Below are 20188 nucleotides of genomic sequence, written 5' to 3'. Positions count from 1 at the left end.
CTGTTGTTCACTTCATTGTTGTCCTGAGTGAGTCCCATAATTGTTGTGTCGTCTGTATATTTCATGATGTGGTTGGTGTTAAACCTGGGATGACAGTCGTGGGTCATCAGGGTAAACAGCAGGGGGCTCAGGACACAGCTCTGTGGGAAGCCAGTATTTAAAGAAATTACATTGGAGGTGTTATTTCCCACACAGACAAGACTGAGTTCTGTCCGTGAGAAAGCCAAAAAGGGGGCGCCCCGGAGCGGTAGTGATTGGCTGCTGGGAGATGTAGGCCAGCAGAGGTTGCCGCGGGGCGCAGAGCGAGGGGATGCTGGTAGATGAAGGCCAGCAGGGGACGCCGGAGCGTATGTTGGCGAGAGGCTGGTAGATGTAGGCCAGCTACTGGTGACTGGGGCAATAAAGGTTTAGCGCTGGTAGATGTAGGCCAGCTACTGGTGACTGGAGCGATAAAGGTTTAGCGCTGGTAGATGAAGGCCAGCAGGGGACGCCGGAGCATATGTTGGCGAGAGGCTGGTAGATGAAGGCCAGCTGCTGTTAACTGGGGTGAAAGGTGAGGTGCCGGAAGAGGGAGCTGATGGGGCATGAAGCTAATTAGCTAAGGGAGAAGGTAGAGGAGGGCCTGAGGTAGAGATGGGTGGAGCTAAGGCGCGATGTGGGAGGGTTTCTACAGAGAAACGTTACCTTGGCCGGGCTGCACGGGGATGAGGAAAGAGGGGTGGGATAGAGGAAAAAAGAAAGTTTGGAGATTACTAGGGCTAAAAGCTACGATGGGATCAACTCACGGGAGACGGTAGAGGATGAAGAGGGATGGAGATGAGTGAAGATGAGGCCTAAAAGGGGAAGAAAGGACAAGGAGAAAAAGGGGGGGCGAGGGGGATGCTTAGAGGATGGGTAACGAAGGCCAGGATGACCAACCACCACCAGCGAATGCGCAGTGCTTACCTAGGCACTGAGAGAACGTTGGGCTGCGAGTACAGAGGTGACGTCTGGGCGGATGTACGCTGAGAACGCTGAGGACGACCATCGTCCGAGCTGCTGAAGGGTCGTGGCGGGGATGCTCTGAGCGGCTGCAGACGTGGCGGCCCCTATTCTAAAAGAGTGGCCTGAGAACTGATTGGGCGGGAGGTTGCATGAAGCCAGGAGCTCCCTCAGGTGGTTAACGAACCAGGAGGCGGACATGGGGTGGCCCTCGGGAGTGATGAACAGGGGCCCGGAAGGGGGAGTTAACTTGTGACGTAGGAGCGCAAACTTGAACATGGCGCGGAAGGGGCAGAAAGGGCCGTAGGTGCGAGCCACAACGATGGTGCACGCGCCCCTGGACTTGGAATGTTTGAAAGACAGGCTGTAGAAGTCGGGGTGGAACTTGAGGTCCGAGACCGCTAGATCTCGGGAGGGGACGAAAGAATAATCTGGGGTGGAGAACTCGCCCAGGCGGAGGAGGCCGTAAAAAGCCAAAAGAAACGAGCTTGAGAGGAGAGATTTCAGATAGGGGGAGTAGGGTTTTAACTGAAGGGCGATGAGCAGGTCTTTGAGGATGGGGAGAGTGATGGGTAGACGCCTATCAGGGAGGGTGGGATGCCGTTTAGATATGCCCTTCAGAAAGAGTTTCATGGCGTGGTTGGAAAAAAGGCTTAGCGAAGGGAGGGGCTGGTGAAGCTGCGAGAAGAAGTTGACGCCGGCCAGGAGGCTGCGAATGTACGAAGGCTTAAAACGAGAGTGCTCGAGGCAGAAAGTAGCGAAGGCCAGGACGGTGTTGATGGAGATGGGTAACGGGGGAACTCGGTGAAAGGAGCAGAATTTAGTGAATTTGGACCAAGCGTAAGAGTAGGATTTAAACGTGGAGGGGGCTAAGCCATTCTTGATGTGAAATTTGGCTGACTGCAGCAGGGGGAAGAGGGAGGCGGGAACTAGTCCAGGCGGAGGCTCCCGAGAGAGGGCACCGGAGTTGGAAAGGGGCTGGCTGACGGGCAGAGTTGACGGAAAGTCTGGAAACGAAGGCGAGACAGAGCGTCAGCGATAGCATTAGCGTGGCCCGGGACATGACGCGCGGAGATGATAAAATTATGGATCACGGATTGCCATGTAATACGGCGTAGAAAAGGCATGATAGAACTAGAGGAGGAGCGAGCTTTATTGATGGCCTCCACGACAGCGGTGTTATCGCAGAAAACGACGATACGTTTGCGAACCCATAAATGTCCCCAGACGCAGCAAGCGGCAGCGATGGGAATGATTTCATAAAAAGCCGAGGATTCGGAGCGAGGAAAAAGGGGGGGCCATTTCACAGCGAACCATCTGTCCTGGAAAAAACCGCCGAAGGCGCCGCGTCTGTGAAGAACTGCATAGCGTCGGCGGGGGAGATGACGTCCTCGTAAAAAAAAGAGATCCCGTTCCAGCGGTCTAGCAGTTCGGACCAGAAGGAGAGATCGGAGCGGCAGCCGTCGTCCAGAGAGACCTGATCGAGCAGGTGAGGAACCGAATTAGCGAGATCGAGAAGCCGGGAGATAAAGGAGCGCCCTTGCGGAATAATGCGCATAGCGAAGTTGAGGTGCCCGAGCAGCGAGAGAAGGTCGCGTTTGGACAGGACGGAGGATGAAAGATGACTGCGGGAGATCTGACGAATGCGGGCCAATTTGTCCTCGGGCAGGGAAGCTAGCATCTGATCGGAATCGAGGTTAATGCCGAGAAATTCGAGCTTAGTGGATGGGCCGAGAGTTTTTTCGCGGGAGAGAGGAACGCCGACGCGGAGGAAGAGGTCTTTCAGGGTTTGCAGCGAGGTGGGGGGGGAAGAGGGGGAATCGATGAGCAGGAAATCATCGAGGAGATGGAGCACGGAGGGGAGTCTTGAGACGTTAAGGAGAATCCAGCAGAGAGCTTCTGACAGCGTGTTGAATAGGTGGGGACTGCTCCTGCAACCAAACGTAAGGCGCACGAAAAAATAATATTTGCCTTCCCATCGGGCTCCCAGCAGATGCCACTGGGACGGATGCACAGGCATGATCTTAAAAGCGTCTGTGATGTCGGCTTTGGCGAGCCAGGCGCGCCGCCCGGCCGTTTTAATGAGCGAGATAGCGTGATCGACGGAAGCGTAAAAAAGAGAAAAGGGCGGTTTTGGGATGAGACCGTTTATGCTAGCGTGGGGACCTGAGTGGGGAGCAGACAGGTCCAAGATCAGCCGTTTTTTCCCCGAATATTTGCGAGTAGCGACTCCGAGGGGATTAACGCGATAGCGGGGAAAAGGGGGGGATCTAAAGGGGCCGATAGCGTAGCCTTTGGACTACTCCTTTTGGAGGAGCGAAGAAACGACTGCCGGTTCTTGGAGCGCGGATTGAAGGTTAGAGATAGAGAGGGAAGGGAAGGGGGACTGAGGGGCGCCGATCAGAAAGCCCTGAGAAAGACCGGAGATTAGAAAATTAACGAAGGTGCGATCGGGGTGGAACTGGAGAAGAGACGCTAGTACTGAGACGTGTATGGGAGTAGAGAGGTGCCGAGAAACTAAAGCTTGGAATCTCAACGGTTTTTCATTGGAAACGGGCGGCGGGGGCAGACTGACTTGGGGTGGGCTTCGGCGCAGAGGCTGCATACATGGAGAAAAGCACAGGCGGGAAATGAGCAGACGCTTTCGTTGAAATTATTGCAAATTGGCATTTGGTTGAATACCTGGACTGTCCTGCCGTGGCGATCTGTCGGGAGAAGGGGAGGAATAGAATGCGAAGGAGCGGCGGTGGAGCGGTTGGCTTTAAAGGGGAGAGACGGACAAAAGGAGCTCTGGTGCCCGGAGGAACCGCAAAGATTACAGGTGACTGCGTGGGTAAGCATGATGAGGATTTCCGTGTCTAAAATAGACCAGTCTAGGCGCTGACCAGAGCGGGAAAGGACTGCGGCTGCTTTGGAAGCGAAGGCTTTGTGGTATTGATAGAACAGCGACCTGCCATATTGGATGTGGAGATCAGCAATAAGAGCGAGGTAGGCATCTAATTCGATTCGACGGTCGGGGTAGACAGAACAAATGACGTCTCTATAGATGCTGAAAGCGGCTACGAATTGGCCCATAGAGAGGTCTTTGGAGAGACGGGGGTCGGACGTTTTGAGAATAGCCGTGAACTGTTCCGAAGAAGCGACGTGCTGGTCGACTTCGGGGGAAGGCAGGATGATAGAAGCCAGATTTATGAGCTGGCCCTGGAGTATTTTGGAGCGAAGCCGGGGAGATATGTTGGCATAGACTGGCGTATAAGACGAGCCTGGAAGATGGAGAGTGTGGGGGGGGAACGACTCAGTGGATTTAAAGAGTGAGCGAGAAGGGGAAAGAGGAGAGATAGACTTACCAGTAGGTGGCGCCGGATGGGCGTTGGCGAGGGTGAACGCCGAGGTGGGAGGAAGGAGGGCGGGTTGAGGGGGGGCGAAAGCGCCGATGGCGGGGGCAGAGGACGTGGCGGCGAAGCCGGCAGTGGTCTGGAGCAGTAGAGCGGAGAGCGAGGTAATGGAACGCTGAAGGGAGTCCATGGAGGCGGCGAACGAGTCGGTGAGTAGGTGCGGCTGGGCCGAGGAGGGGGTGGGGGGTGGGGGGTGGAAATGGAGGTCCGAAGAGGGACCGGGCCTTCCCCGGTTGAGGTCCGGGGTATGAAGAGCAGAGTCCTGAGTCGGGCGAGGAGAAGGGCCTTGGGCGCGCTGAGCCGGTGGGGAGGAGGCTGGGCGTCCTCTGCGACGTTTGGCCGGTGGATCGGCGGATTTGCAGGTTCGCTTCCTGCTGGTCGGGGGTGGCGAGGGGGAACGAGCGAAAGGGTGAGGAGAGGAGTCCCTGGAAGGCAGAAGGGCGGCGAGAGAAGCGATCTGGGAGGACCGGAGGCCCGGGGTGGGCGTGACCCCTCTCGACCTGAGGGCTGAAGCAGGAGACGGGGGATCCGGGCGGGTAACCAGGCGAGCGCTACGGCGCGCGGGGGGGAAGGACGGAGGGACGGGGTCTTGCAGGGAGGTAGCTGGAGAGCCGGGAACGAAGTCGGAGTCGGACATGAGGAAATGCGTGCCAGGACGATCGAGGCAAAAAGCGGTTGATCGGGGCTGGTAAGCGGAGGAGGCTGGGAGTGAAGGTCCTTTTGAACCAGAGCCTGGGCGATGATTGGCTGGAGTGAGGCTTGGACCTGCGTTGATAGGTCCGGGTGCGGAGAGGGAGGCACTGATAGCAGGGCCAGGTGCGTCAAAAGAGTCTTCCAGCCTGAACTTCAGTCAAGACTCCATTACACTGCTGAAGTGGATGAATCTTTATTTTATTATTCAGAGTCACAAAATGTGGAAGTACCATCCATTTGGCACGCTTCCACTGGCCTAACCTGAACTGAGAAATGAATAAGTCACTCAATGAAGTGATTCACATAAGTTCATTCACTGAAGTGAACAAATCATACATGAACGACACAACACTAGACCCAGAAGTCGTATCGTGTGCATCAGGAAGAAGTCAAATTCAAGCGGTGTGTCTTGGCCTTTAGGGACTTCAAGGTGTTCATGTGGCCGGAAAATAAGCTAGAATCATCACATCCGACACTTGGGACAAGATGTTTGTTTTTCCAAATATAGAGCTGCGCTTTATGGTCACACATTAACTTGGTCCCAGTTGTTCAAATGACATTTATCCAAAAGTTTCATGTTTTAGATGCAGTTCTGCCATATTTTTTTCTTAAAACTGTTAAAATAAATTTAACAGACATATCCACTTACTCTAACAAGGCGTGTGCGTGTATCTATAGGCCCACAGAGCTGTTCCGTAGCTGTAACATGCAGTCAGACCAAGGTGCCATGAACGACATCAAGCTGTGGTCCAATGGGACGATCAAGATGCCCTTCATGAACATCCCAGTCCTGGACATCAGGAAGTGTCTGCCAGACATGTGGAAGGCGGTGGCCTGCTCTCTGCAGATCAAACCCTGCCACAGCAAATCCAGGGGGAGCGTCATATGCAAGTAGGTCTACTGATCACTACATTATCAAAATCCAGGAGAAAACCTCAAATGTCATTTATCTTGGAGCAGTTGCTACAAAGTTAACAGATATATCCACTAAACTTAACTAGACTTTGTAAAAATTAGTTAACACTGGTAACTATTTAACAGTGGTAAAGCATGAAAAATGACCCAGAATCTTAATTAACTTGAAGAGGAAATATTGTTCCTAAAGCAGAGGAGCAAAAGAGCAACTGGAACAAACTTTTAACTTATCTTCCCTCAGTCTAAATGGGGAATTTTAGATTTATGTTAAATAAAAGGCATAAGATATATGGAGAATCCATTATTCTTTCATGGTAAGTTTAAGACCTGGCTGCATAACAAAGTGGCTGAAGGACTAGAAGGACACAGAGAGGCATAAATACTATGGCAGAAATACCACAGCTGACAGGTATTAACTTCCACTATGCTGCAGTCTCATTAGGGCTTCTGCCCTCTACACCAAACAAAAATACCTCAGTATTTTTCTCCATTTGTGCTTACTTGATTTAAAAGTCTTTCTAGTGCACAGTACATCAGTTTTGCTTTGAAAGTGATATGCTGTCATTGACAGGAGAGTGTTTTGCAAACTTAAGACATTATTTTAAGATGGAATCCTTTATTGATTCAGCTTAATTAAGTCTACTAGTATAGCATTGTTTCACAACGGGTCGTCTCAGAGAGGTTTAACCACACCTACATTCTTAGCTATGAAACAGTACATTAAGTTTAGGTCAAAATTCAAATTGGTTCTAAAGCTTTTCTGACTAAGGCTCCGTTTACACAGAGCTGGTTTTCAGTGAAACGGAAGATTTACATTTATGTCTCCGATAGAGGTGCACAATAAATCAGATTGGTGATCAGTTGATACTTAAATGTAAAGCCGATCTTATCCATCAATCTTATCTTCCTCAACAGAGGTCTAAATATCAGCCACTGACATCTGTTGCTCTGCTGTCAGAGAGGTTTGACTGACAAACTGGCCCACCACATCATGTCTGCACTGTTACCAACTCAGCCTTTCTAGCTATATTTAGTGATATTTCAGATAAAAAAGTCAGTATCTACCAGAATTGTAATTGGTAGATCAAACATTTTAAAGATGGTGATTGGCAATTGGCCAGAAAACTGCAACCGGTGCACCCCTAGTCTTCAGCGATTAGAGACTCTGACGCATTGTAATAAAGACGCTTTTTAATTTTTTTTTTTTTTTTTTTTTTGCATCAGTCATGCATCTTTGCAAAAATCCTTGAAAGTCCTGCTACAACCATCTGGGGCTGTCTTAACACTTGCTCATAAAAAGCCCCACCTATTTATCCAAAGCTTCCACTTCACAGAGCACCCTTATCCTTCTCAGCTCCTCCAGACTAGTGGCAGCAGCAATTAGAAAACAACTGGTGGAACTGTGAGTCTGCTGAGCTCATCATACAAATTACAACTCTCCTAAGAACAGTTGTGAATAGCATCATGGAGGAGCGTTGTTGTAATGACGTGTTGAAGGCAGAGTGTTAAAAAGGGTACCAGGTTCTTAAAGAGACAGAAGCCATTTCCAACTCATCAAGAGGCAAATTTTCTTTTAAGTCATGTTTGATATTTAGCATCTTTATAACAACTCAAGGTGACATAGCTCATTGATTGTATAAAATGGCACTATGTGCTTGGAAAATACATAATACTCCCACTTAAACAATTTGCATGTCAGATTTCAGTCATCTTGTATTTTCTTTTGACTTTCCTTCTGCTCTCAGGTCAGACTGTGTGGACATTCTGACCAAGTGTGGGGATAAGAAACGCTTTCATGAAGGACAAACCCCAGAGAGGCTCTGTGAGGTGCTGTCTCCCATCGATGACCCTGAACGCTGCATCCCCCTCCACAGATATCTCAGTAAGTTGCTGTTTATGATATTTTATCTTCCATTGTTTGGAAGGAGCTATTCTTTGCTTTAGTTTTATTAAAGGAGCCTCCTTTAGTCATGAACATTCTGACAAGCTTTAACCACTTTGCCAATCTTTGCTTTCCAGCCAGTTACTGAGAAAGTACCAGCAATATTTGATTCACTAAATTCATTTAAAATTTAATTGTCAGATTGATTGCATTTGTTCTTTAGGAAAAAATGTTATTTGGTATTTTTTCTGTGGTGTGATAGTGGCACAGCACAGTCTATCAGTCATCACTATAATGATATCCTGTCATGGAAATAAAGAAGATCCCATCAGTCCAAATACAGTCATGAGTAAATTAAGCACCACCTTTTAAAGACAGTAAGTTAAATCATCTACTTGCTGTATGAATCTATTTTATAAAATTAAATTAAACAATTTTTATTTTTTTAAACAACCTCTTGGTTGCACTACCTCTTGGAATTAGATAGTACAGTCAAAAGATGTACACCATTATCCATACACAAACTTTATTTTATGTCTCCATTTTAGTCTCTTGTCACGTCTTGAAAGTTCAGTATATATTGATGTTTAGTATTTTCTTTGAATAATTTGACAAAACCGTTTTGAGTTATTGTTTTTGTTGCATTGATGAAATACTAGTTAAATACATGAGCAACTACACCAGCATCATCATCTATATTTAGTTGTTGCTTTGGTTATTGCTGTTAATTTCTCTAAGTTCTGCCTATTTCTTTAATGTTTCCTTTGAATTGTTGATAGCATAAATAAAAAAAGATTGCTTTTGGTTGTCTGAGCTCTTTTATAACTTTATTTCTTAATGTAATGCATAAACATCTATCATGTTCCTTTCTACTTTTAATGATCATTTTAAGGCATAATTATCTTTATCAAAAATCAGATTAAACATTCCTTTTAATATTTTAATTGTGCACAAAAAAAGCATGACACAATTTAAAAAACAGCAACTCTTGAAGAAATGCATTACAACTGTTATAAATGGATGGATGGATGGATGGATGGATAGATAGATAGATCGATCTGGAATTTGTCATTTGTAATATTTTGTTTCATTTTATATGCTGGATGAAATCTGTCATCACAAACTGACTCAGGTCTTCCATCCCTCCAGCACCAAGTTTGCTGAGCAACACCATAGTGGAGGAGATCATCCATCCATGCAACCCTAATCCATGTCAAAGCAACCACATATGCCAGGTCAACAGAAAGGGCTGTCTTGATGAAATCAACTGTCAACCATATCTCTGTGTGCCAGGTAGGGGGCACTGCTGCTGCAGTGTTTGCTAGCTGTTAGGCGTTATACCTTGGTATCTGAGATCTCGGTGTGTTTCAGGTTGTAAAATGGGAGAGGCTTCTGAATTTCTGGTGCAGCAGGATGCTCTCACCCAAGTTCCAACTCGTGATGGAGCTCCCAGTTGCCACGAGATGTGCAGCTGTGGCACCAGTGGGCGTCTGGAGAACTGCGTGGAGATTCCCTGTGTGGAAACAGACAAGGGCTGCATTGTAGAGGGGCAACGAAAGAGTAAGTCTTATGTCTTGTAAAAGACAAGAGGTATAAGACTTATTGTTATAAGTTCTATTCAGTCAGCAGTGAATAGAACACCATGAATAAAAACTAGACTCTGGGTATCCAGCTCCAATCCTCCAGGGACGATGTCCATCCAGGTGTAGATGTGTCTGCTCCAACACAACTAATTCAAAAGGCCCAACTTCCTCCTCAGCAGGATGGTCCACCAACCTGAGCCAGCAGCAGCAGTCGGTGACCCACCCCCACTGCAGTGCTGGCAGCTGCAGTGCCCCCATTCCAGACCCAGTATAGGACAGCACCACAAATACCAGCAAATATTATTTTATTAAAATGTTTTGTTTTCTGTTTTGTCAGAAGGTTGTTTTCCTTATTCTTTTCATTTTTACTCAGCTTAGTTAAATATTCCTACATTAGAGTTTCTTGACAGAAGTATTTTAACTGGAAGTTGAACAATTTTATGACTTAATTTGTGCATTTTGGAGAGACATTGTGTTTATGGTGTACATGTTTCCATCAAAGCTTTTTTATTTAAATAGGCTTTAATTCTCCAATGCATGATGGAAATTTTGGCTTCACCTACCTTCTTTGTTTTATCTATCTTGGTTTTAGCCACCTGATATGTCTTTTTTGTGAAGCACTTCAGTGGCCATTATAGATGATATGTACAGGGCTACAGCAATAAATTGTTGATTGATTGAATAATTATGCCACCTTGTAAATTCCCTCTCTTATCTATTTTTCTGTAACATCATACATCACAAGGCAGGTATTCATAAACAATGATTGACTGAAAGCTATTTGACTATACCCTGATAGTCAGATGGTGCCACAACTTGGTTATTGTGATTATAACCTTTGTTAATAATTGAATTTGCCACTTAATAGTTATCCCAAGCTATTACTGAACAACACCAAGGTTAGAACTTCAAGATTGATACTGATACCAATCAGTATCAATCTTGAATATATGGATCCTACTAGCGTAGTATTGAGTTAAGTTTCATCATGCAGCCATACCTGCTGAAAAACATTTATTCTGTGTAACTCTGTAGTATGACTTTGAGCCCCTTGTCATTTGGTAACATTACTGTAATGACTCTGTCTCCAGTACGGTACCCTGCTTTTATATGCAAAGTCAGAGGACCAAAAACTTTAAACTACTTTTGAAGTAGTGAAATAATGTTAAGTAGTGAAATTTTGTGAAATAATGAAGCTTTCAATAAGTAGTTCCTTTGTCTTTTGTTGCTTTGCTGTACTCCACCTTCAGACCATGGGACGACCTTTAGAATTGACTGCAACATGTGTTCCTGCTTTGCTGGAGAAACAATCTGCTCTACCAGGAAATGTCCCACGGAAAGTGTCCATTGGACTTCTACTGGTTGGTGTCTTTAATGATTTCACTTGTGTTGGGGAATATTCGACAAGGCCATCAAAATGATAAACTGTCAGATGGCCATATCTCATTGGCTCACGTGTTTATGTGTCCTAATCTGTGAGTTTTAACTCTCTCTCTCCCTCTGTGTCTCTCAGATCTTCCCTGTAACTGCCCATATCGTTTCATCCCAGTGTGTGCCTCCAATGGGCGGACCTATCCCAGTGGATGTGTGGCTCGTTGTATGGGATTCAAAGACCACCAATATGTCTTTGGCCCCTGCCATTCCGTTAAACCTTGCTCTGACATAACCTGCCAAAGAAACCAGAGGTGGGTTCAGTAAACGACCAGAACATATGTTTAAACTCCTTAACACTCAGGAAAGCACTTCTATTTTCAAACCTTTTCTGTCCCTCCACCCTCCCTGGACAGATATCTGGTTGTTATTTCAGGTGGTTTGATTTTGTCTAAGCAGATCCATTGACACCATTTCATTCACAAACCTTCTGATGTCCCTGGTCTCCTCTCTTTAGCCTCCTCACCCTAAAAACAAATGCCCCACAGCTTTCAAAGCTTCCTTGCCTCTACAGATTTGTGGACCTCAGATACCACAGATGCAAAAGGCCAATAAACAAGATTAAATTAGAATGAGACCACCCACTTATTTTCCCAGGAATCATTTGAGGGGTTATTTCATATAAGCTGAAGTGCCATAAATTCTAGATAAAACCATGTATTGTATAAATAATCACATGCTGTGCTTATTTGCAATTATTTATATTGTGTGTAACAGATTATTGTCACCACAACACAATATAACACTATAAACATGGGGAAATGTCTTCTTCTTAACAAGGACAAATGGGGTATGATGTGCCAGTCCCTGGGACCACTGCAGCTGATTTAATGGTGAGGCCTCAGTACTCTAGAGCCAGGTCCAGAGTTTTGGGTCTACTTGGATGTCTCCCTCTAGTGGGAAGTGGCTTGAGAGCCGAGAAACAGCAGGCGCAAATCGTGACACCGCACCTACCGTGGAACTTCCGGTGGCATGTGTCACGGCAGCCACGGCAGCCACTGTTTTCGGGGCAAGCTGCCAGTATTGTCACTGACTTCGGCTGACTTTGGCACCTCATACTGGCACTTCCGCTGACACATGCCGTTATTGGTCACAAGTGCCATTGGTTTCGGGGCTAGCTGCCAGTGTTGTCACTGACTTCGATTGACTTTGGCTGACTTCGGCACCTTCCAAGGGTTGCCGCTACTTCATACTGGCATCTCCCACGCCTCACGGACTGCTCTCGCCTATTGTCGCTGACGAGATTTAGGGCGGCCATCTTAGAGCGGTCGACCGCTCCACTCAGCGTTATACGTTTGGCAGGCACAATAAAGTATTTGCGCATTTAATCTTTCATAACACGCTGTTTCGCTACTGGAAACCTTATACAAACAGCATTTATAAACAATTGTATTTTTAAAGTATTTTTAAATTGTATTATACATAGTTCAGCATATTTAAATATGCTTAGTGGGGAAAACAATAGAATAGTAATAGAATATTCCTTGGTGACAGTTTCTGTGTCAGATTTAATATGAATGAATTTATAATTCAAGAAAACACCGGTGAATCTGGCACAAAGTATTGCATTTCCTCTTAAGTGTTGTGTTCCCTTAAAAAAGCAAATACGCCCTGGTCTATTTTGGATACAGTCTCAAATTTCAGTTTCCAATAAAGAGCCTCAGTGAAAACATGTTGACAGCTGCTGTAAGATGCCACTTGTGCCACAGGCTTCCGGGTAAGGTGCCACTTGTGCCACCTTACCACTGGGTAAGGTGGCCACTTAATTCTATTTGTTTGAACTAAAGTTATTCATATGCTACATTCTATCTGAAACAGATAGAATGAGGTCACAGCAGTCCGTGGCACCCATGGCCACGGGCTGCTGTGCCACCTTACCCGTTGCTGCCTTACTACTGGGTAAGGTGGCACAAGTAAGGTGGCACAAGTGGCCATGGGTGCCACGGGCTGCTGTGACCTCATTCTATCTGTTTCAGATAGAATGTAGCATATGAATAACTTTTAGTTCAAACAAATAGAAATAAAATATATCTTAATTGAAACATAATTCTCATACATATTTAAATATAAAGGCGGTGTTCCGACTTAGCAGAGAAAGACAACACCTGCACTGAATGCATGTCAGATGGGACCTCTTCTGCGACAGCTGATAATAGCTACCACTTGGTACCACTACAACTGACTGGTCGCCATGGTATGTCAGTGCTGACAAGTTCCTGTCAGTTCCGGATTATAAATATTTTCATACAATTACCTTAATATAATGCTATTACTAAACCGGGTAAGTTCACTAATATTGACTTATTAGTTAATATTGGTGACAGTGGCAACATGAGATATTGACAATTCCAGAGTGACATTATGTTCAGCCTGGTTCCATGACAGTTCAGAGGGTGTCATAAATTCCCAAGAAAGTAATAGACCAGGCACCCACGATAACTTTCAGAGTTTGTTTTAAGATAATGCAAAGTTTTTAGAAAACATGTTATTATAATTTTCCAAAATTTCCTGTTAACCAGTTTTAAAGAGTTATTACTTGTTATTATTTAATAAATTTAATATCTGCTATTTTTCATTAATTGTGAAGTTCATTCCAGATTTGTGCGGCATAAATGAAGGTTGGTTCTCTGTGTTCATTTCTGGTATTGGACATTGTCTTTAAACTTTTCTTATTCAAAGATGAGACAATGAATAAAATCTGAACTACAAAATGCATTTCAACAGCATTTTCAAGGCAGCAGGAGGACTTTCACTTTCAAGTTAAACCACCTTCAAATTTTTTACACTGAAGTAAGTCAAAACACAAAGTATGTACACCTCAAAAACTTTGACAATGTGTGAATCCTAAGCAACATTAAGAACAAGGTTGTTACATATTTTTGAAAATAAAAATTACTTTGGGTTATACTTAAGATGGAAATGCTTTTTTAAATGAAAATTGTGCTGTTTACATATTATTTTAATTGGCAGATATATTTCAACATTTTTAAAAGTTTATGCCACAAAGTATATGCATCGTAATTGATTTGTCAATATTTATTAGCCATTGTATGTAAATACTTTAAACAGCAATAACATATAATTTAAGCTTTCAATAGCCAAGAACTAAAATATTTGCATATTATTAAATCCCTCTCTGAAATCATTTGAAGTCTTCTGTAAAATTCATGTTTAGTCAATGTGTGAATTTACTACATCAGGATCACATAACATATCATTCCTCCATGAGAAATTATAATATTTCATTACGTTTACATTTTTTTTTCAAACTTTATTAATTTCTACAATATACGTTTTACACAACTACTACGTATTTCCATCTTGGCCAAAGCCCTATCTGGCAACCCAACGGGGTTCAACAGGTTCCACTGTAATAGTGACACTTAGTGGTAGATTCAATTACTTTGGCCATCTTCCTTCAATTAAATTAAGTCAAAAATAATCAAGGTCTTAAACGGATAATTAACCAATACAATTACCACTGAAATAAAAATTTATAAACAGGCAATATAAGTAACACGTTTTCCAAAAATTGGCATTGCCATCCCCCAAAACATTGGCACCAGTTGTGACAGCTATGAAACATTCTGGACACCTAACGGCAGCTCTAGTGGAAGCCAGACTCAGCTGTTGCAAAGGTGCCGAAACCAATGGCATCCCTAATTTCTGTTGTGTATTCGATTAATTCAAAGACGAAAGGAGTCGGCTGGATTATTCAAATGAACTTTAGTGAATAAATAGGATGAACTAATCATACATGATATACAAAAAGTGTAGGAATTCAGCTAACATAAGTCTTTCTGCGAAAAAAACCCTAAAAAATTATTTATTTTTCGTCTGTCTTCAAGTGCTTCTTCTACTAGTTATAAAGCATCATGGGATATGTAGTCCATTTGCCGAAGCCAGTGGCAACCATGGTGGCAATGTCCTATGGTGGCAACACTGGCAGCTAGCCCCGAAAACAGTGGCACTTGTGACCAATAACGGCAAGTGTCAGTGGAAGTGCCAGTATGAGGTGCCGAAGTCAGTGACAACACTGACAGCTAGCCCCGAAAACAGTGGCACTTGTGGTGCCTAATGACACTTGCCACCGGAAGTGCCATTAGTAGGTGCGGTGTCACGATTTGAGCTCGGCCCTCCTGGAAAACATACAGTCGCTCTACCCTCCCCCCAAGACGAAGACATGTGCTTACATGTTCGCGATCTGAAGGAGCGTAAGGGCGCGGTGAAGTGTATGCGAAGGCATCATCGGCGCGCCGCCCCCTCCAGACGGGGTTTTGACGCCCCCTGTGGTGCAGCGCCCCTATGTGTTGCATGCGCTGCATACCCACTTTTTGCGCCACTGGTTTCCAGTATAATAAATAAATGTTTTATTCTTTCACTTTTTGTGTATTTTTAAATTTCTCAATCTGAAGTATCAATGTATTAATACATTGATACATTACATTATTTCATTTATGTAATGAAATAAAAATAATTTATTCTTTTAGAATTAATTTCACTCTGCTGTCAATAGCAGAGTTGACATACTGTAATAAATATTTTTTTGTCTGGAAAAAAGTAAGAAAAATATGTAGTTTACAGTGGCCCTGAGGTGTAAAAGCACTACATTAACGAAATCACTACAACATTAACAAAAACACTACAACATTAACGAAAGCACTACAACATTAACGAAATCACTACAACATTAACAAACACACTACAACATTAACGAAAGCACTACAACATTAACGAAAGCACTACAACATTAACAAAAACACTACAACATTAACGAAAGCACTACAACATTAACGAAATCACTACATTAACAAACACACTACAACATTAACGAAAGCACTACATTAACAAACACACTACAACATTAACGAAAGCACTACAACATTAACGAAAGCACTACAACATTAACGAAATAACAACATTAACGAAAATACTACAACATTAACAAAACGGAAGAGGTACGTCCCTTTGGGAGACCTAAGAAATTGCTGATTGGACTACAGCTCGTTATAAAACGGAAGAGGTACGTCCCAATGGGAGACCTAAGAAATCGCTGATTGAACTACAGCTCGTTTTACTTTTGAACCGGAAGTTGATGTCAGACAATGGCCGCCGTAACTCGAAGAGGTGTATCTTTACTTCTGGTGTGATTTTGACTTGGGAAATCTGACTGAAAAATTCACAGATACTCATTATCTTAAGGATACACTAAAAGGTAAGGTTAATAACAACAGCATTCTAGTGTTAGCCATTATTACTCATTGTCAATTTATCATTCTCCAACTGTATTTAAAGGACCCAGCCTCCGATCGGAGAATAAACCAGCTAGCAGCAGCTTTAGCCACAGTTAGGAAACGTATACACCGCTGCCTCTCAGTGCTGTATTGTTAAGTTTCACTAAAATCACTGACATCTTCCAACACTGTTGTTTAGAAAAGCAATTTAAATATTGACTTACTGGGAATTACTTAGCAATGGTAATTTACGTAGTCTTTCTGTTTTGGAAATAGAACGTATTTAGGCTCTAATCTTAATCAGATTTTTATAGTATAGACTGGGGTTGCCACCCGTCACGTAAAATGCATGATCGTATTAACCCCTCCTCACGTCATACGCTAGTTTCACCACACGTTCACTGGCAACATTACCTGTAGTCTCAAGTCCAAAACTTGACTGTTATGCCATTCACCCGCTACTCCACCACGTCCTGAGAAGTCAAACTCTTGCTACGATAGAGACATGAGTAGGAAGATGCTGTCTTGTAGATAGATAGATAGATAGATAGATAGATAGATAGATAGATAGATCGAGCTACCATGTATTTATCAAAGCTACTTATTTGTGTTAAAAATAATATTTTAGTAGTGTTTTGCAATATTTATTTATAAAGAACTTTTGGCGAGGTGAAAAAAAAAGCTACATTTATTATATTCTATCACTAATAATTCAGGCAGCGTAAAAGCTACAATAGTGCTGACGCCAGAAAAGCATTCTTTGACATCTTACATTTACAGAGGTACCAAAAGTTTGCACTTAAATCTGATAACTGTGAGGCTATTAGTGATTTATTTTTGTATGTTTTTGTCAAGCGGAAATTCATTTTACCCCCTCTAAAGCCGTAGGAGTTAAGGATATTTAAAACAGGCAGATAATGCTGTGAATTAATGAATGGAAAAGGAATATGATTGTATAAGTTAAATTTCATCATACTCCTTTTCAGACTCGCAATCACTGAATAAGTGGAGAATTTCCATGTATTTGAGTTTGTTTATTTGATAAGCTATAACAAAGCAAGCAAACATTTGTAAAAGGCCTGAAATAGATAAATTAAAAGGCCTGAAAGTTCAACAGGGAAACACAACAAATACCATTAAAAAGCAGAACCAGAGAATAGTGAAAAAATTGAAATAGTTGAAAAAAGTTGAACAGTGAAATTGAAAAAAAGTTTTGTATTTAAATTGAAATGATTTTTTTTATTATTTTTTTTATTTCATTTCCTTGGACTTCCACATTCACCACAATGTTCCCTTCTTCCAGCACTGTGTCGAAAGGGTTCCGCATATCTGCAGAAATCCTGTATATCTCGTCGTTATCCAGGAGGACCTCTTTCACATTTGAGTCATCGGTGTCCATGACACTGATTACTACAGCTGCTTTCTTGTCCTCATTTTTTTCCTTTTAATACAGTACAAAAATATAATATTTTATATTAGAAATATAATCAGGTTTGTGAGTTTTCATGTTGTCATCTAAAAATGAGAACAAAAAAAGAAAACCAACACCAAGGCTAAATGTCAAATAACAGTAGCAACTTGTTTGATCTTTTGTTATGTATGCTATTTACTTCTGGTTTACGTTTTTTAAGTCCAAGATAATTTGCTTTGTGCATTTCAGCAATCAGGAAGTTCAAAGTGCTTTATATAGTAAAATATCATACAGTCAGTAACTGTAAATCAAGCAACAACAATAAACATGACATTTTGTCACACACCATCATCAAAAACGTTAACATTGTGGACATTGATTCCAGATCTGTGGTGCATTTATGTTAATTGTTGTTTCTCCTTTATTTAAGTCTTCTTTTGGCAACGCATTATAGACTTGAGTCAGAAAATATTGAATGGTTAACAGGATATTAAAATATATAATAAGCCATTCCATAATTTTTAAGTTGACAAAAAATTGCAAGGTTAGCTCTGAGCAGTGGGACTTTTCACACTTTGTGTATATCTCCAAAGTTTTGCAAATAATTAAAATTAGAATGCCTCAATTTTAAAAGATATGCACATTTCAGTTAAAATCTCTAAATCAACTTAAAATTAGGTTAATTTACTTCTTCAGGAATTGACAACATACCTGTATTTCGGTAAAAGAAGAGCTCTGCAGCTGTAGCCCAAAGCCAGAATCGTGGTATCGAACATGTGACACAGTCACATCTTGCCCAATGGACAGTTCAACGAGGGTTGCCTCCCTCGAAAGTGCGACAGGCATTGTGCAGCTGCCCTGTAATTACAAGAATTATTGCCAAATTAGAGATTTATCCAAGAGTTCTCAAAAAGTCAATAAACAAACAAAACCCACCAATCTACCTTTTCTGACCACACGCTGCACAATTAACATGCAAGCTGGTTCATGACACAAAAGCTGGTTTTGTGTCATGAACTTGACATTTTTCTGATTAATTGAAAGTTGCAATAGATAACTCCTATGACAATATGCTTTTCACATTTTTGTTAAAACTGTTTATATGTCTATATTATAGCTGCATCACATATTAACACATCAGATATATCAATATCAGTTCATATATCAGTTGATGTAAATTTTTGCCAAGTCCAAAAATACATATGGCAGTGTATTTTTGCACTGCCATGTATGCAAATAAATATATATCTGTTATATATATATATATATATAAATAATTAGGTGTTTATTGTAATATTGATATTTTGTTTCTGATTTTTTCTTTGATTTTTCTGATTTCACACACACACGCGCACACACACACACACACACACACACACACATATATATATTAAAAAATTCCCTTCTCAGCCTCCGTGGGTGGTCTCTTTCATCCTCTGAGCTCAGGTCCTCTACCAGAGACCTGGGAGCTTGAGGGCTCTGCGCAGTATCTTGGCTGTGCCTCTAGAACTGCACATTTCTGGACTGAGATGTCTGATGTGTTTCCTGGGATCTGTTTGAGCCACTGCTCCAGTTTGGGGGTGACTGCCCCGAGGGCCCCGATGACCACAGGCACCACTGTGGTCTTCACCTTCCAGGCCTTCTCCAGTTCCTCTCTGAGGCCCTGGTATTTCTCCAGTTTCTCGTGCTCCTTTTTCCTGATGTTGTAGTCACTTGGTATTGCTACATCCACCACAACAGCTTTCCTCTGTTCTTTATCCACCACCACAATGTCCGGTTGGTTCGCCATTACCATCTTGTCTGTCTGGATCTGGAAGTCCCACAGGATCTTAGCTCGGTCATTCTCCACCACCTTTGGGGGTGTTCCCCACTTTGACCTCGGGGCTTCCAGTCCATATTCATGTTCCTGTACACTATGCCCGCCACTTGGTTATGTCGTTCCATGTACGCTTTCCCTGCCAGCATCTTGCACCCTGCTGTTATGTGCTGGACTGTCTCAGAGGCCTCCTTGCACAACCTACACCTTGGGTCTTGTCTGGTGTGGTAGATCTGAGCCTCTATTGCTCTGGTGTTTAGGGCCTGTTCCTGGGCGGCCAGGATGAGGGCCTCTGTGCTGTCCTTGAGTCCAGCTTTCTCCAGCCATTGGTAGGATTTCCTGATATCAGCCACTTCAGTTATTTGTCGGTGGTACATCCCATGTAGGGGCTTGTCCTCCCATGATGGTTCCTCCAGCACCTCGTCCTCTGTTCCCCATTGTCTGAGACATTCGTTGAGCACATCGTATGTTGAGGCTTTGTCCTTGATGTATTTATGGATCTTGGATGTTTCATCCTGGACAGTGGCTCTCACACTCACTAGTCCTCTGCCTCCTTCCTTACGGCTTGTGTACAGTCTCAGGGTGCTGGATTTGGGGTGGAACCCTCCATGCATGGTTAGTAGCTTCCGAGTCTTAACATCCGTGATCTTTATCTCCTCCATTGGCCAGCTAATTATTCCTGCAGGGTATCTGATTACTGGTAAGACATAGCTGTTTATTGCACAGATCTTGTTCTTGCTATTGAGCTGGCGAATAAGGACTTGCCTTATTCTTTGGAGGTATTTGGCTGTGGCTCCTTTCCTTGTGACCTCATCGAGGTTGCCATTTGCTTGTGGCAATCCCAGGT

The 20188-nt window shown here is 43.3% G+C and overlaps 2 protein-coding genes across 2 annotated transcripts in view; one reads left to right on the top strand and one right to left on the bottom strand.

Moving 5' to 3' along the window:
* Positions 1–20188, top strand: part of reck (reversion-inducing-cysteine-rich protein with kazal motifs) — a 107381-nt gene that overhangs the window by 69285 nt on the left and 17908 nt on the right. Inside the window, exons 11-16 of the mRNA XM_088001603.1 lie at positions 5748–5960; positions 7730–7866; positions 9016–9159; positions 9238–9426; positions 10700–10810; positions 10963–11134. Coding sequence (XP_087857729.1) covers positions 5748–5960; positions 7730–7866; positions 9016–9159; positions 9238–9426; positions 10700–10810; positions 10963–11134 — 966 coding nt within the window. The remainder of the gene's footprint in view (positions 1–5747; positions 5961–7729; positions 7867–9015; positions 9160–9237; positions 9427–10699; positions 10811–10962; positions 11135–20188) is intronic.
* LOC148153503 (uncharacterized) lies at positions 2963–5315 on the bottom strand. The gene has a single exon (XM_088001373.1). The coding sequence runs from the start codon at positions 5011–5013 to the stop codon at positions 3514–3516; it is 1500 nt and encodes a 499-aa protein (XP_087857499.1). The 5' UTR covers positions 5014–5315; the 3' UTR covers positions 2963–3513.

Source organism: Poecilia mexicana, unplaced genomic scaffold, assembly GCF_051168715.1.
Source record: "Poecilia mexicana isolate PSO_F unplaced genomic scaffold, ASM5116871v1 scaffold_20, whole genome shotgun sequence".
In the NCBI taxonomy this organism is placed as follows: Eukaryota; Metazoa; Chordata; class Actinopteri; order Cyprinodontiformes; family Poeciliidae; genus Poecilia; species Poecilia mexicana.
This window is presented reverse-complemented; position numbering and strand designations above follow the sequence as displayed.